The sequence below is a fragment of the Felis catus genome, chromosome B2, assembly GCF_018350175.1.
Source record: "Felis catus isolate Fca126 chromosome B2, F.catus_Fca126_mat1.0, whole genome shotgun sequence".
Classification (NCBI taxonomy): domain Eukaryota; kingdom Metazoa; phylum Chordata; class Mammalia; order Carnivora; family Felidae; genus Felis; species Felis catus.
This window is the reverse complement of record NC_058372.1, coordinates 29,091,262-29,108,764: the sequence shown is the minus strand read 5'-3', so window position 1 is coordinate 29,108,764 and position 17,503 is coordinate 29,091,262. Positions and strand designations below refer to the sequence as shown.

General features: G+C 44.5%; 3 protein-coding genes across 7 annotated transcripts in view; 1 reads left to right on the top strand and 2 right to left on the bottom strand.

Annotated features, from left to right (window-relative positions):
- Positions 1–698: 698 nt before the first annotated feature.
- RPP21 (ribonuclease P/MRP subunit p21) lies at positions 699–3,364 on the bottom strand. Its single transcript, XM_003985866.6, has 5 exons — positions 2,291–3,364; positions 2,118–2,218; positions 1,940–2,022; positions 989–1,114; positions 699–842 (listed from the first exon to the last, which is right to left on the bottom strand). The coding sequence occupies exons 1-5, from the start codon at positions 2,345–2,347 to the stop codon at positions 745–747; spliced, it is 465 nt and encodes a 154-aa protein (XP_003985915.2). The 5' UTR covers positions 2,348–3,364; the 3' UTR covers positions 699–744.
- Positions 3,365–3,505: 141 nt separating this feature from the next.
- Positions 3,506–16,843, bottom strand: LOC102901769 (E3 ubiquitin-protein ligase TRIM39). 5 transcript variants are annotated; one of them, XM_023253734.2, is made up of 7 exons: positions 16,751–16,843; positions 14,279–14,738; positions 13,010–13,105; positions 8,144–8,374; positions 6,937–6,959; positions 6,239–6,354; positions 3,506–5,529 (listed from the first exon to the last, which is right to left on the bottom strand). In XM_023253734.2, the coding sequence occupies exons 2-7, from the start codon at positions 14,729–14,731 to the stop codon at positions 4,982–4,984; spliced, it is 1,467 nt and encodes a 488-aa protein (XP_023109502.1). In that variant the 5' UTR covers positions 14,732–14,738; positions 16,751–16,843; the 3' UTR covers positions 3,506–4,981. The 5 variants fall into 5 exon arrangements, with proteins under 5 accessions (XP_023109502.1, XP_019685726.1, XP_006931576.1 ...); XM_019830167.3 differs by lacking the exon at positions 16,751–16,843 and having other exon boundaries at positions 3,506–5,046; positions 5,345–5,529; positions 14,279–16,699; XM_006931514.5 differs by lacking the exon at positions 16,751–16,843 and adding an exon at positions 14,997–16,696.
- Positions 16,088–17,503, top strand: part of LOC111560434 — a 17,263-nt gene continuing 15,847 nt past the window's right edge. Inside the window, exons 1-2 of the mRNA XM_045058644.1 lie at positions 16,088–16,136; positions 16,484–16,970. Coding sequence (XP_044914579.1) covers positions 16,088–16,136; positions 16,484–16,970 — 536 coding nt within the window. The remainder of the gene's footprint in view (positions 16,137–16,483; positions 16,971–17,503) is intronic.

Sequence of the window (17,503 nt, the reverse complement as noted above, 5' to 3'; positions counted from 1 at the left end):
CTGGGAATCGTGAATTTTGTTTGTATATGTTTGAGGGAAATTGATTAGCTGGCACCCAGCAAGAGGTCAGTCTGAAATTCTGTCTTTGAGTAAGTTCCCTAGGGACATCAAATAAAACAATTTTTGTTGTTTACTCATTCTCAAGAAAATCCTGAGGGTTTATCTATGGGGCACAGTTGTGTACTGTCCACCAATGTCCTTTCGTTATCACCTTTGACCTTGTTCAGGTTTGTACCACTTCTCATATTAGAATTTTATAGAAGAAAACCAAGAGATTGGGAAAGATCAGCTTGGAGTGAGCCTGGAGGATCTGAAGCCATTCGGACCCCCTAAACTTTTTTTCCTTGTCTAAAAACGACATCAGTGGCATCAGCAGTCTGTTTAGCCCTTTAGTCAACAGTGAGGGCTACCTAAATAAAAAATATTCTATGAAGGCTCAAGCTCTTGCCAACAACCCTGGATCCTGAGTTCCAAATGTGGCATTGCACTAAGGAAGCAGGGATGAAGGAGCACTGGGGTCAGTATCCTGGAAATGGAAGCTGCTCAGTGGGCAAGTGGTTTATAGAAATCAGGATCTCCCCAAATTGTAGGAATATGAACATGGTAAAGACAGAGAGGTTAGCCAGTGACAGAGAAATACAAACTGAAACAGAGGAAAATAGAATGAAGAGCTGAAATACTCACAGAATCACACAAAGTGAGACACCAATATACTTTATTTATTTTGAAGATAAGATGAATCCATCACTGGTGGCTGGAGCTCTCATGCTGCACTTTCTCCTCACAGAGGTGGGCTAGAATGGGGTGGGCTGTGTTTGGCAGGGTTTGTGGAGATTTGGGATCTGTGTAGATGAGAATTTGGGTTTTATAAGACTGTGGCACCTCTCCCAGCAACGTAGAATCCACCTGTGTAACCTCATCAGATCTATGCCCCCCATCACTCCTATCTTCCTGGAGTATCCTCAGTTTTCCTCTACAAACCTCTCACCTGCATGGCTCCCCAGCTGGGCCTCAGGCCGGTCTCCCCAGAGCAGATGATCAGGATCATTGAGGAAACGTTGGCTGCGCTGGCATGTTAGGCAGGTCTGTACTGTCCAGCGCTGTCCCCTGCATCCTGGGGTTTAAGCAGGGGTGGGGTGGGGAAAGAGTGCCCAGATTTAGGAGAAGAAAAGCTCTCCTTCATCCAATTTTGCCTCCACTGTTTTTCGGTACGAATTCCAACCCTCCCCAACTTTGAATACAAATTTGAGATGTCTTACCCCTGCTTAAAGTCCATCAATTTTTTTGTATCCTTTAAGATAAAGTCCAAAGTCCTTAGAAGTCTCTTTAAGATCTGCCCTGTTTCCTTCTCCAGCCTCATGCTTTAACCTTGCCCACCTCAAACTCCAGGCTCCTAAACTCTGGTCTCCTTGACAGCACCACAAGCTCTCTTGTCTCAGAGTCCTCACACATGCCTAGACTTTCCATCTCTTCACTCCTTTTGCTTATCATGAACCTCATCATTACTGGTATAAGTAATGTTACCTCCCCAATTAAAGCATTTTTCTACACTATTTTAATTGTTTCTTAGTCTATTCTATCAGACTATAATTTCAATGAGAATAATGTATCTCATACAATACTTGATACACCTTAGAAAGAAAAATCAATATTTGTTGAATGAATGAATGAATGAATGAAAACAGTGATGTGAATCCTGTCCTCCACAATGCAAAATAACACCTCTATTATTATGTATGGGTGGGTTACCTCTTATAGCAACATCATTTCCCTATTGTCCAGATCTTAGTTTGTCCCAGAGGAGTTACCAATTTAACCCGAAGCTGGAAAATGTCGGCTGCTGCAAATCCCACGCTAGACGCCCATCTAAAGCGAGGAAGGGGATCCCCTCCCCAACCCAACTGCACCTCAATCACCCCACGTTAGTAGGAGCACTCACGTCTCTGACGCTGGGTGCAGGTGAGGCCAGGGATAAGAAGGGAAGAGCAGCCACGACAGAGGGTCCTCTTCACTGAGGGGTCCCTGTGGGCGGAGGGGGATGGTGATCCGAGCGCCTGCGCTCATTCTCCCCATTCTTCCCACGTCCCGCCCGCCACTAGGCTCTCGGAGCGTCTCACCGCCGCAAGACCAGCCGCTTTGCGATGGTCCTCTCCGTGTGGCAGTAAAACCTCGCCAGCGCCTGGTTCTTGGGGTCCTGCGCAAGGACACAGTGGGCGGCCTAGGGGAGGGAAACCGTCACTCGGTGGCCGGCCAAACCCAGTCGCCTCCCCAAACGCCCCGACGGACTTGCCTGGTACAGGAAGTTTAGCCTCTGGAAGGCCTCTCGGTCCTTTACTGGGCCAGCCATCGACGCTGCACTAGCGCCTCACAAGCAAGCGTCCGCAGGTCCTGCCCCTCCGATTGCTCCGTCTCGGGCGCCTGCACAAGGCCTCCTGGGAAGTGTAGTTCCTGGGCCTCTCTCAGGGAGATCCTTACTCTGGCGCCACCCTGTGGCCTCACAGACCCAGCTGTTTGTAAACCCATACTCATCCATGCAATCCAAGCCCAGGGCGCCTTTCTGAGTTTTGGCTTTCTTCTAGTCTCCTCAAGCCCACGATCAACTGTACTAGGTAGGAAAGGCTAGTGGAACAGGAGATTATCTTAAACTAGGAAATATTTTCAGGACAGAATACTGGTCTCTTTATGTAGATAGGCTGGGGAGATGGTTATATGCAATTTATACCTGCTAGAACTTCTTCCCTACTCTCCACAAGCCAAAGGTAGATAGATGCCTGGAAGATCTACAGACTGAAGAAACAGAAGTTATACATTCAAAAAAAGCACTGGTACTGGTGGGAGTGAAATTGGAAAGGATCATGAGAGTGGTGGAGGGAGGGAAGTACAGCTTATTCCCATTCCTTTCCACTTACCCAAAAAACACTTCGTGTTATGCAGTGCTAGACACATAGTAGGTGATCCTAGCTAACTCCTAGTCTTAGATACTGGAGCACAGAAATTTTGACAGCATCTCCTGTCTCTGAAACTCTCCTCTCCCCCAGACTCCTATCCAAGGCATATATTTAACATCCCTTACTCTGACCTCAGTCTCCTGTTTGTTCTGTTTGACATCCTGTGTTTACCTTTGTCTCATAGATAATGACCAACATTTCCTGAAGTCAAGAGTAGAGGAATGTGGGGTGGAAGGGCATAACATGAATGAACCCTGAGACAGGGAGAGGGCAGAATTAAGTAAGGAGAGAATGAGGCCCCTCTCTCCCTTCTCAAACCCCATCGGGCCAGGCAGAGAACCAGCCCTTCAGCTCAGAAGAAATGGCCCAAACTTCCTCTGGGACTAATTTCCCAAAGTTCCCTAAATTCAAATGAGGAGTATGTTTAAAATGTAGAGGCCCAGCCCTACCCCAGACTTTGATCAATCACTGAGGATAGCCCCAAGAACATGCACTTTTAACATCAGTGATTCTTACATAACACAAGGCCATTGTCAAATTACCACACAACACAGAGATCACTTCAGTGGATCCTTTGTTCCATGTTATGTTTTACCAACCAAAGCATCTTGCCACAAAGAACCACAGTCAAGGCACAAAGGTAAGAGGAGAGTCTGGACAAAGTCCTGTTGAGGTGGTAGGAGGAAGTGAAACACTCTCAATAAACTGCAGTTTCTTGTCCCAATCTTCTGTGAATCCCTGATCACCCAAGTAGCAGATATTCCAAATCATTTTAGTTTGGTTTGGCATGCATCGCTTTAACCTTTTTTGACAACATATGTACCCTACAAGTTGTTTATTTTGGCCTAATGTTAAAATGATTTACATTCTCTGATAGGGGAAATGGCAAAAGGTGAAGGATGGCAACAAATATGCAAGAGACTGGCTCTTGTGAACACTAGTTCCAGGCCATATGAACATAGGCTAAAGGAGGTTGCCTATGTGACACTTTGCTCTACATACCCTGTCTTCTACCCTGTCCTCAGGGTGAGGAAGACTCCATTTTCCTTCTCCCTTTTTGGCTTGGACACCTTAGCCAAGTAACAAGGCTGACAACTTGGGAGCAGATACTTAGTAACATTCTTTAAGGCCAGGGCTTTGGATAGAAATACCTTTCTCTTTCCTCTAATACTTGACTGTCCTTTCCAGGTCCCCTTGGGAAAGCAGTGAAAAGGTAGACATGTCTTGAGGGGTCTCTGGCACCTCACCTCTGCAGGAGAAAGGTGACTGACCGATTCTTGGAGACAACCAACTCTAAGGAGACAGGCAATAAGCCAGCTTTGCTGAAGGCTGAGGCAGGGACTTGGGTTCTCCTCTCATTTCTTCTCACCCTCTCCTCCCCACATTCCTACCTCTGGCCAATCCTACTCATAATGGCAACTTACTCTGGGAGTAGAAGACCAAAGAAACCCTGTTAGGAATCTGTTCCTTTAGCCCCTTTCCCAACTTCCTTTCTAATCTTCTTGATGCCCAATCTCTGCTCTCAAAAACAAAAAACAAACAAACAAAAAAACTCCTTAACTTCTAGACCCACAAGAGCAACTATCATTCATCTTTATTTTAGTCTAGAGGTACACAGACCCCTCTGATCTTTCTCAACAAATAAGAACCCCTTAAAAGAACGTACAGGGGTTTCTGTTTCCTCTTCTGGTTTTGAGCAAGTCAGACCCTCTCACAGACTTTTTGTTTCTGGAAAAGCCTCTCCTTCCTTCCTAACCTATCCATGTGCAATAGAAAACCTGATGGACTTCAGGGGAGATAACCCCTGGGAACTAATTCCCCACCCTGACGGTTAGGAGAGAGACAGCTGTGTGCTCATCCCAGACCAGTCCTACATACTCCTCCATATAAACCATTCTAGAAACCAAGGTGCTTCTCCTAAACAGTGCAGGACTGGAACCAGGCAGACACGAAGACGTTCCAGCAGGTCACAGGAAGGAAGGCCCATAGCTCTTGACCCTGACTCACCCCAATTATTCCCACATCCCTACCTGTCACTCCCAATCTGTTGGGGGCCTGATTGTAAGTGGTGCAGCATTCTTCCGACCAGCACGGATGCCTGGATAGAAGAGGGGCCAAAGTTTCTCAGTAAAAGTATCAGTAAAGGTGTAGATATGAGAGCGGTCTGTGACATTGTAAAAAGACAGTGTGCCGGCCTCATAGTCTAGGAATATGCCTACCCGTTTGGGTTTCACCTTGATGTGCAAAGGGGTAAAAGGCGTGGTGGTGGCTGCATATTTGTCCCCGTTCCACAGCCGCACCCGCCAGTAGCCAGTCTCAGGGAGTGGAGTCAGCTCGCCCTTTCGGCTTACGGAGTCCCGGCACACGCCCACTGCCCAGTGGGTCTTATCACCCACCTCCACCTCCCAGTAGTGTCGGCCTGAGGTGAAGCCCTCAGTAGCCAGGACACAAGGATAGAAGGTGAATCGCCGTGGTGTGTCAGGGAGATCCCGGAGTCTTGTCTCCACAAACTTGACGCTCTTACGATCTTCGGACAGGACTAGGTTAGGGTGAGCAGTCTCTGGGTCCAGGGTCACATCCGCTGGCGGGAGAAGCCAGAGTGGGGAGCTAGATGAGGATGGGAATAGCTAAATGCCCCTGCCTCACTCTCCCAGCCTGCCTTTACAAACTTGTTTCCTTAAAGGTCCCCAGAACACCATGGTTTGATTAACTTTCTCAATCCATGCTGTCACCTAAGGGAGAGGAGGGAACAACAGCTTCCCTTCTTACCCTGGCCCTAAAGTAAACAGATAATAATCTCAATTCTGCAAGGGCTGATGCTTTAGGCTCCTGCCTTATCCCTTTTTCATCCCCCTGTGACATCATCTCACTGAGTGATGAAGCACAAGTCACAGTCCAAGGGCCAGAAAGGACAGAAAATGTTAAGAAAGATACACAGCAAGACAGCAGTATGGTCCAGGGATAGGGTGACCATGTATCTGGTTTCCTGGAACAGTCCTGGTTTGTGACTATTTTCTCTGATTAATGGCACTCCCTCTCGTTCTCAAAAAGGGACAAGTTTAGGCATATTATTTAACTTCTATGGGTCCCTATTTAGAAAAGTGTGGGCCTAAGAGTAGATGACACCTAAGCTCTGTCACTCACAGTGAGATTGAAAGCCAGGTAAAGGGCTGGGTGTGGCCATGGGCACAAAATGACAGATGGTACAACTGAAGCCCAGATAAAGTGGGACTTAAAGACTTTCTTCTCTGCTGATTTCCTCTGCTAGTTTATTTTTGGGAACAACTCACCAATTAGCTGTTTAAGGATTTTCCTTAGGGCAAAGTACTGTCGGGGGAAATTGCTGAAGTTCTTTTCCAGCTCTATGGACACTGAAGTCACCTCCATGGTCTTCACCTTCTCACATCTAGGAGGGATAGGGAGATAGGGGAAGAAAGGGCAGGGTCAGGGGAAGCTCCAGCTGAGTGAGTATGCAGATATTGTCATATTTAGGGAGAAACTAAAATTCTCCATCCTCCCATTTTCTCCCTCCTCCCTGAAGACAAGTACTTACTGCTTTCTTTTGCCAATCTATGGAGAGCCATAGGGTCCCCTGGACAGAGTCTTATTTTAAGAATGAGTCTCAGAACTTTCTGGGGGTATTGCTATATTTCATGCAAATGGGTAATCACCCTCCCCACTCTCCCAAACCCTTCCTTTGTCTGTCTTGTTTGGACACATTTCCACCCATGGACAAAGGTAGCATCTGGTTCTACATTACCTTGGTTTCTTCCTTACCAAGTTAGTCCTGATGCTCAATGGGGAAATGGTGATGTACTCTTACTCCCAATGATTTGCTCTCTAACAGCCTTCATGGACGCAATGAACCTTCTCCCACATCCTATCCAGACACTGTGTGACTTTCCCATCATTCTCCCCTACTCCTTACTGTACCCTTGGTTTCTAAGCCAAGACCTAACTCACTCAAAGAGATGCAAGAATCACTTACTTTTCCAGGGTACTTTTGACATCCTAGAGGGAAGGAGAAAAGAAAGCAATATTGGTCCTGGTAGTCAAGGGTCCTAAAGGCAAAAGGTTCCCCCTCCTCCCCAAAATTCTAGATCTATAAAATAGGAATAGGGCAATCTGAGGGTCAAAATGCAAAGGGAAGAGCTCCAGAGGGATCAGAGTACATCTTTCCCAATCTGATCTCTGTTTTCAACTTTTGGATAGCATCAAGCTTGGTAATTTATATCACTTCCAAATGGTTTCTTGTGTGTTTGTCTTGCTCCTCAAGGACACTGGGAGCTCAATGCAAGGGACAGGGATTGTGTCTGCTCTATACTCTGTCCCCCAAGTACCAACCACACACCTGTCTCCTTGAGGATCAGTACAGACTGGTGGCATTGGAATGAATCACTTTCCTGTTGTTGTTGTTGTTATCCCCATCTGGTACTGGTTAATAAACATTGATAATTGTGTGCCAATCCTGATTTTTGAATACTTGGGGTCCAGAAGACAAAGAAGACAAATCTTTGCCCCCCAAGGATTTCCCAGTTTAATGTGGAAGGCAGAACACACATACATGAAAGGACACAAGAATAAGTACCAAGCAATACATAACATGCAGATAAATGTACAATGAAGCCTCACTGATTCAAATGCTGGTAATCTCATCTCTAAAAAGAGATATGTTTCCTACAACCTTGCTAACACCATTCATCTGCTTAAAAGAACAAATTATTTCAAACATTTTAGAGTCATTATTTACATAGCAAAAGTTAATATATTATTTATACATAATTTCAAGTGTCCTTCAAACTAGGTTTCTATTTTTTTGTTTGTTTGTTTTTAGCACTAGGTAAATCAAGTTCCAGGACCTAAAAGTAATGGCAACTGCATTCACATAATTTTTAATGTATAGTTTTTTCACTGATTCAGACTAGATTTCCCTCCTTTCAAAGGAGTGAATTTTTTCTTTGGTACAAATTAAGCACATATTGTTCACAAGACATAAGAACACAGAAATGATTAGAAGGGGATGGGAGAAATCAGAAGAAGACTTTCTGTAGAAAAAGATCCTTTGAGTATGTCTGGAAGAAAGAACTGGATTAGAGAAGCAGAGCAGGAGGGTGAGCATCCCAGGTTGACAGAATGGCCTGTGCAAAGCTATACTGCACTTGACCTGAGAGGCTATACAGGGGCAAAGGTCGAACCTTAAGCATCTCGAAGCCCGACTGTAAGCACTTGCCCTCCACCTCAGCAGCCAAGTGGGCCAGGTCCCGGCGCCTGTCTCCAAGGTGAGCAGCATTTTCTCGGAGGCGCTGTAGAATGTCCTGTTCCTCCTCCTCCAGGCGTGAAAGCAACATCTGCTGTTCTTCATCCAGCCGCCTATGAAGCTCTTCAAATTCCTTTAAGATCTGTTGTCGGCGACACTCCACTAGTCTCTAAGAAAATAGGGAAAGCATTATACTTAACAGGGCCAGTGGGGCATAAGGGAGCCTTTCCCTACCCACCATGTGTATGAATTAAAAGATTTCCAGTGTCATTGCAAATACTCTAACAGAACACTCATGTTTCTCTCCATTGAAATCTCCTCTAAGTAATGGCTCCATCCCCATTATCACCCCTACTGGTGACTTGGGAGTGAAGACTACTGGGGAGATTAAAAAAAAATCAGTGTTTAAAAAAATTTTAATTTTAGGGGTGCCTGAGTGGCTCAGTTAAGCGTCCAACTCTTGACTTCAGCTCAGGTCATGATCTCATGGTTCATGAGTTCAAGCCCCACATAAGGCTCTGTGGCGGCAACACAGAGCCTGCTTGGGATTCTGTCCCCTGCTCTCTGTCCCTCCCCTGCTTGCTCTCTTTCTCTCAAATAAAAATAAACTTTAAAAAAATTATTTGAAAAAATATTTAATTTTCTTTATTAAATTAACTTCTAAAAAAGCTATACTTCTGGTTTGGTGAAAAAAATGCAAGATATAAGAACTCAATAATATAGAGACATCTATTATTATGGATACAAGATATTTTTGCTAGTTCCAATGCTAAAGTTATAGCTAATGAAATGTATCAAGAAAAGGAAAATAATAAATACTGGGAAGTTGGAGACCAGATGATCATCATTTGTATATTGCTAGACATCTACCCACTAAAAACCAGAGACCAACTGGAAAAGTATCAGAATCAGTAAGATTTTAGTTATGAGTTGTTACCAAATATATACAGTTGACTGTTGAACAACATGAGTTTGAACTGTGAGAGTCCACTTATACACAGAATTTTTTGGTTCAATATGGTATAGTACCATAAAGGTATTTTCTTTTCCTTACGATTTTCTCAGTAAGTTTCCTTTCTCTAGCTCACTTTATTGTGAGAATATAGTATACAATACAAACATATAAAATAGGTATTAATCACTTTTTATGTCATCACTAATGCTTCTGGTCAACAGTAGGCTATTAAGAATTAAGTTTTTGGGGAGTTGAAAGTTATATGCTGATTTTTGACTGGACTGGGGTTGGCACCCCTAACTTTGTTGTTCAAGGGTCAACTGTATATAGATTTCAGGGAATAACATGTTAATAGTTTCAAGTCACTTCAGACAACTGACAGTTCCCATCTCAGGAATAGGTTCCAGAAATTTGTTAGTGAATTATATATTGAAATTTGACGTTTTTCTCTCAGCTACCACACAGACTTAAACCTTTAACATTCCTGAAATTTGATAATATGGGACTAAAACACCAGCCATAATACTTTCTGAGGGTTATTAGCAAGCACATCCTTCCTTCTCTACCTCCACTGCAACAAGTGATCTGCTCAGACGTATTCTCCAAGTGTCATATGACTGATGGGGAGAAATAAACCCAACAGGGAAGCAAGAGAGAAGCAGAGATTGGGACTCTGGAAGTAAAATGCAGATAGAAACTGAAAGGTACGGCTGAGGGTGAATACAGAGGGGCTGCAAAGCCTTACAAGCCTGGTGTTTCTGGATTTCAAGCTAATTCTCAGCAGAGGCTGGCTAGCTCCAGTTCTAGAGTTGCTGCTTCCCATTCTACTGCTGCCTTCTCAGGTACACACTGGAACAAAATATATTCTTAACACATTTACTCTGTGAAAATTAATAAAAGGAAACCTGGCTAAAATGGTCAGGTTGCCAGCAGGGGGAGCACTCATGCCCCACCACTGGTCAATTGTTATCCCAACAGGTAGAGATGTACCTTATAGGTCCATACTACCTTACTACACCAGCAGGAAGAAGAAAGGTTTTCTTTTTGCAGTCAACAAGCCCAGCCAATGATAGACTGTCACAACCTAGCCAATAAAAAGTCACTATACTCTAAACTCCGAGTTTACTCCAAGGATTTTCTTCCCAATCCCTGCCTTTCCTATATAAAACAGTAGTCCTCTCCTTTGTTCTCTGGACTTGCCTATGGTTTTGCCTTAACTTGCTTGTCCTGAATTGCAGTTCTCTGCTATTCCTGAATAAACTCAATTATGCTGATAAAATAACTGAATTTTATTTCTAAGGTTACCAACCCTTGAAATACAACCTTTTTTCCTGTGTGTGTGTGTGTGTGTCTGTGTGTGTGTCGTGTCTGTGTGTCTACATGTGTGTCTATGTTGAGAGGTGATGTATGGGTAGAATTTAGGATTAATAACTATATTTAATAGGAAGCCAAAGGGGTCTCTCTTATATAATCCCATCATTCTTCTCTTTTTTTTTCCCACTCTATAGTTGTATGGCAGTGGTTCTTAATGAAGGTGTTACTTCCCACTAGGGATATTTTAGAAACAAGGGGCATCTTTTTGTTTGCCATAATAGGGGGTACTCTGGTGGGCTGCTAGCACTTCAATGTGTGAGATGACCCTGCAACATGCACAGTCCTGCATCATTTTCTATGTTCCGCTGGATATTCAAAAACATAGGCCTAGACTTAAATGCCATTTTATACATAAACAGAGTAATTCTTACCCAATTTTAATATACCTTTTTCAGAAACAGCTGAATAAAACTAAGACTGTATTTTGTTTTTGTTAGAACTTTATCAAAAGTTACTTATCATTTTGAAAAATTATGTCACTAAGAGCTAAGCTGCTTGTGGTGCTTGTCAACATTACTACGCAATTACCTGAGTCTGAATTTGTATTTGTTGCATTGTTGATGGTGTCACAGAGAGATGCAAGGATAAAACTATATTGTGGTGTCTTTCAGGATAGTAATGCCCAAATATTTACATACCAGATTTTATTATAAATCACTTTCCTCTATGTTGTGTGTGTGTGTGTGTGTGTGTGTGTGTGTGTGTGTGTTTGGGCATAATAATCTCTTTTTAAAATTATGCAGATAAGTTATTTTATCTATAATTTCCACTTCAGCATGGTTAATTACAAATTATTTATTTTTAAAAGGGGCATTGGGTCTGATTCTGGAAATAGGGATGAGGGAGAGGTTTCGGAGAATTCAAATGGTTACAAAAGGAATGTTGGTGGTAGTTTCAGAGACCACTGAATTTTTAAAAATACCACAGTTCTGTTCAAGCATTTAAAAGGTTTTTAAAAATTTTTATTCCCCTCTTTATCCTTTACCTTTAAGAAGGTGATCAACAGGAACAGGAAAGTTAATGACTGGGAATAAGCTTCGTTTTCACATATTTTAAGTTTCTCAGGAGCCCTCCAAAAGAACAAAGAACTTTTTTTTAAAGTTCACCTTTGCAATCAAAATTAATTAATATTTTAAAAGTTCAAAATCTTGTTTTATTCAAATATATAAAGGACTAAGGTAATACTTAGTAATACTTAATAATACTTGCTTTCTGTCAAAATGTTGTCATTGTTAAAAAATTAGTGTTCCTACTATTTTCAAAGTTGTGTTTAATCTTTGGTGATCCCTAAATCTCAACTCCAAAAGCGAATTATTTCTTCTGGAAGATTTTAATGAGGTCAAATTTCTATGTTGTCTTCTTATGAATTTGCAACTGTGCTTTTTGTGCCATGTCATTATCTGTTTTCTCTACTTGACTGTAAGCTTAAGCAGGACAGGGACTGTGTGTTTGCTCATCATTGTTCCCCAGTGTCAAACACAGAATTTGGCCTATGCTGGAAACTTAATACATATTTATAGATTCATGCAGAGCTAATATCCCTGATTTTGTCCCATACTGGCTATGTGATCTTGGACTAGAACTTATCCAAGTAGTTTCCTCCTGTGATAACTAGGGGTAATAATACTCACTTTACAAGAGATCTAAGTTCACCCTTGCTAAAGATGACCTTCAGGACTTCCTTCCCTTTGTCTGACAGCTCATCTAGGTCCCACTAAAACTTAACACAACCCTGTACATTTGGAATGTCATGGACACCCAATGAATTAACACACAGGACTCAATAAACAGTTATTACTGCCACTATTAGGAATTGTTCACTGTCCAATAAAATAAGACAGTTACCAAAATATCATGCTACAACTATGGTAATACATGAAAGAGAAGTAAAATTATATGAAAATTAAGAAAATCAATTTCTGAAGGGTCAAGAAAGGCTACATAGGAAGTGGCTTTTATCCTGCCTGAAGGACAGATAGGATCCTACAGATGTAGGGTAGACAGGGGAACAGTCTAGGAATGAACCAACATCATCTAGCATACCTGAGCTTACTTAAGAGAATGTAGTCCTAAAAGTCACTGGGCATTTTTGTGAACTCTTGGTCAGTTGCTTCTTTCTTCCACCCCAGTGAGCCTTCCAAATTCTCCTCTCCTCAATCCCTCTAAGAAACTCCTATCCCTGCTCTCTCCCTGCCTCTCTTCCTGTTTTACAAGAAAAAAGACCAATGCGCATGAACTCCCTCAACTTGTCAGATGTAAAATATTCTGTCCATCCTTCCTTCACCTCTTACATCCTTCTCTACAATACTTAATTCATGACAAATACTTTAATGCAATGTTTAATGACAAAGAAGCCTAACAAAATACCATTGTTTTTAAGAGAAAAGCAGTTTTCCAATGAATCAGAACTGGTGGATTAAATAATGTATGGTTAATTGCCTGCAAAGCAGCCCAAATGGAATCACCTGCCTTTACCTTGAGCTCTCCAGGCTTCTTCTCCTCAGAGGACTTGCAGCGGGTGATCTCCTGCAATTTCTGCTCCAGGGGCTCCAGGCACTTCTGCAGTTTTTCCTGAGGGTGGGAAGTGGGAGAGGTGGGATTTTGGGGTGGCTGGCATATCCTACATTCAGAGGTTAACCCATTAGTTTGAAACCATTTGTTTGCTTCCTGTCTATCTCACCACCTCTTGATCCCACTTCTTTCTCTGTCATTTGGGGTGTCAACTTTTGGTCCCTCCTCCTGCAACCAGTCTGTCCCCATCATCTCCCTTGCTCACCAAGAACTTTCCTCTCACTGAATCTCACAGTTGTCCAGCTGTCACCAACTCCGTGTCCTTCCCCAATCCTGTCATTTTGTTACTCAAGTGACTGCCTATTATGGTCAAAGTGACTTTCTGTATTCTGATAGTCTTCTTTAAACTTGTCCTCTCATCCAACTCTAACCACCTGCAAATAAATCCGTATTACTTACACTGTAGACTACTTTAAATCTTGCTTCCAAGATTTTATTAACATAATTAAGCAAAATACTTGATACAGTGCTAACATATTAAAATCTTTAGTTCCTATTACTTGAACATTTACCCTGTGTCCCAGCAGTACTTAGATCAGATGCCACATTATCCATTATCTGGGAAGATGCAAACATCTTAGTCTGGTGGGGATCAGTGTAAACTGATGTTATCTATTCCCAATACCAATGGGAAAATAAGGAACATTTTGAGCAGGGGGATAGAATGCAACCAGACTAGGGGCACCTGGGTGGCTCAGTTGGTTGAGTGTCCAACTTCGGCTCAGGTCATGCTCTCATGGTCTGTGGGTTTGAGCCCTGCATCAGGCTCTGTGCTGACAGCTCAGAGCCTGGAGCCTGCTTCCGATCCTATGTCTCCCTCTCTCTCTGCCTCTCCCCAACTCTCACTTTGTCTCACTCTGTCTCTCGAAAATAAATAAATGTAAAAAAAAAAATGAAACCAGACTACTTTTCAGTTTTTCCTAAGTTTGATAATCTCCAAGTGGTTTCATTCATTTATATAATACATTACAACACCACACATATCCCCATGCTTGGGGATAACTGATTAGATGTACTCTGTACCCTCTGTGTTTGTAGCTCTGAGGGGACTAGAGAGTAAAGACCAGTTATGGTCTTGCTGTTAGGAGCTTAGGATCCTTTACCTAGGGAGTCTCCCATCTTCTGTGCTCCTCCCTCATGCCCCATGTTGGCATCATGTGTGTGGTTCCCCACCTTGTACTCCTGTGTGGCATCATCCAGTGGCACGACGGTGTGGGCCCGGTGGGTGTGGGAAATTGCACATATCAAGCATACAGCCTCCTGGTCCTCATAGCAGAAAAGGCTGAGGGCCTCATGGTGCTGGGGGCAGAGGCTCTCATCTCGGATCTTCCGCTTGACAGCCTGGAGCTGCTTGGCAATTTCCACCATGCTGCCTAGCTGTCGATTAGGCCGGAGACTGCGGTAGCGAGATGTTTTTCGACAGACAGGACAAGGGAAGTCCCTCTCTAGGTCCTCCCACCAGCGGGTGATGCAAGCTTTGCAGAAGTTGTGCCCACACTCAATGATGACAGGCTCCTTCAGATACTCCAGGCAGACAGAGCAACTCGCCTCCACCTGTAAGTTCTCCAGAGCTGCAGCTGTGGAGGCTGCAGAGGCTCCAGCCTCTAACAGACTTGTTTCTGCCATTATTTAACTTAGGGATGAAAAGGGGGCAGAGAAAGAAAAATATTAGTTGGAGGTTTAATTTTTTTGTGTCCCTGGACTGGCATTTACTCCCATGATAAATCCTAACTGCAGTTAGCCCCATCTTGGTATTTTACATTTTCTCTTCCACTAGATACAACCTCTTTTGTTTCTCTATTTCCAAACCTTGTGACTCCCAACCATCAATCTAATTTTTTTTCCTGTTCAGCAAACTGACACCCAACCACCAATCTCTTTTGTCTTTTACCTCTGCTTTCTCTTATTAGAGGCTTCTTTCAGCTCTAGCCCAGCACACTTCTTCTGATCCAGGCTCAGTACACATGTATCTTAAAAGCAGACCATTGTATCCCTACTAGATATAGTTTTCTAATAGTGAGAAAGGATCTTGGGAAAGTGAAACATGCCATAAAAGTCCAAGTATTAAGATTTCTTAAGTATATTTTAAAGTTTAATGTTACAGAAGAGTTTTATTACAATAGCCCCCTGGAGCATAGGCTTCTCTGCCATTGTCCTCTGTTTCAAGGGTAATAAAAGGAATATTAGGCAAGGGTAACAACCTCTTCTTTTCAGGAAAACTTGAAATTATTCTTCCCTTTATTAGAGTAGTCTAGGGGAAGTGTGTCTTCTTCTTGGAATGACATTATTCACCCAACATCTCATTTATTTGAGTGCACTTAGACATTTAGGACTGCTGAAAAGTGATTAATACGTGGCAACTACACTAAAGAGTATATACTTCTTGAAAGTATATACTTCTTGAAAAGAAGGCTGACAAGTCTATCCTAAATATTCAGCAGTGACTGGAGTTTTGAAATAGCTACTGATAACTAATACCTTGGATGTACTGTGCCTCCAACTAGTAGGTTCTGGAGTGGCTGGGAATTAGAGAAAGAGGCAATTAAAGTCTCCCTCAAGTTAAGGCTCAAAATGTTGGAAATGCATCAAAGAGATTTATAAAGCTGGTCCCCCACTCCTTCCTTGAAAATCACCACTTTTATCGATGAAACCATGGATTTCTCTATCCACCCTCCCTTCCAACAGAAGAAAGGAAATTTAGTAGGTCTAAGTGCTAAGAAAGAAGTGGCCATGTGGTGAATAGGGTTAACAATGATTACTGTATATATTGTTGTTGGCACACATGAAAAGTGTTTAATTTGGAGTTGGAGCTGATACCTTATTTGGACCTGAATTCTTTCCTCAACTAGGAGAGAAGTTGAGTTAGATGATTTTTCTTTACCGAAGAGAATCCAACTAGTGAACCTGTCCCTTTTTTTTCTAGAAATTAGGTGGTCTCCTCACCTGGGGTAAGTTGAACTGTATGCAGAGTTAGGGACCAGGATGGATCTAGACTGGCAAAGAAGTGGTGTGAAAGAGAAATGGGGAAAAGGTTAGGGATGCATAGAGAGGACTTGGAGTTACAGCCATAGTGAGGCCTCGGGTGCCTCCAGGTTGGTAATTTCTTTCCCTCTATTCCTTGTGTCTCAGTAGAAGGGTAAACTTGAGGGACGTCCTCATTTTGTTTCTACCACTGTCCGGGGTCCCACCTTGCGACCCTCTCCTGAGCGTCGTCCACAACTCATGCCCACCCTCGTCTCCATCTTCTCTCGCCAGATCTGGCGTAGGGGGATTGGAGAAGGGGAGAGGAAACGTCGTGGTTGACAGGGAGGGAGGAATGCGTGTCCAGGTGAGGAGAAGGTGTGACGTGAAGGTGGGATGCCCGCCGCTATGACGCAGCCGAGGCCCGCGGTGACGGCGTCAGAGTTTCACCCGGGGAGGCGAGCGGCAGCGGGACGGGGGAACGGCGGGGTAGCCAAGCAACGCCGGACGCGCTGACGTCGCCGGGGCGGCAAAACGTCCGCCCGGGCCCGAGGCGGGCGGAGGCAGCTGTGGTTACGTGCGGGGGGCCGGTGACGCAGTCGCGGGGCGCTGGGACGCGGCGTGCCGAGCCGGCCGGCGGGGGCAGGCCCCAGGGCCCGGGCGCGGCAGCGGGACAGCACCTACCTTCCCGGCTTCAGGTCCGGGAGTGCGGGGCGCGGAGCCGCCGGAGCGCTGCCTCCCTCCTTCCTCCTCCCCCCGCCCCCGCCCCGCAGCGCGACACACAATACTCGCCGGAAGCGGAAGCCGCGCCGAGAGGCTCGTGTCAGTGGAAGCCTTGGTGTCGGCTGGCGGCCGCCGCAAGGCCTAGTAGTGCCTGCGGAGAAGGAGAAGGAGGGGGTCAGAGGTGAGAAACAGCTGGAGGAATCAAGAGAGAGAAGGGACCCGGAGGGGCAGGTGGCCGAAATGCGGTCGTTCAGGTGACCCGAGGAATCCTCAGGAGAAAGAGGGCCGCGCATGCGCCTGGTTGAGCGCTGAAGCCCCATTGCCCGCAGGGCGCCGATGGGTGCCAGAGACCGCTGCAGTCCCACTCGGGCTGCGGGCCCCGGCTCTGGCCACGCTTGCTGGTCCCGGGTGGGACTGGGAGCCGCTGGGGGCAGGGCAAGGGAGGTTGCGGACTTTGAGCTACACTTATCCTCTCTTCAGGCCAGTCCAGGGAGAAGGTGGCTAGCTGAGGCGGCGGCCAGTTACGTGGCGGGCCTGCAAGTTTCAGCTGTCACGTCACTTCCGACTGGTTGAGTTTTAGCCTTTTAACATTACAGGATTAGGTAAATTGTCCCTGCCGTGGGCTTCAAATGCTCCTCGCATTCCTAGGCGGGCTTTAAAGACATTGTTTACCTCCCCCAGTGGAGTGGGAGCCCCGGGAGAGCTGCCATTCTG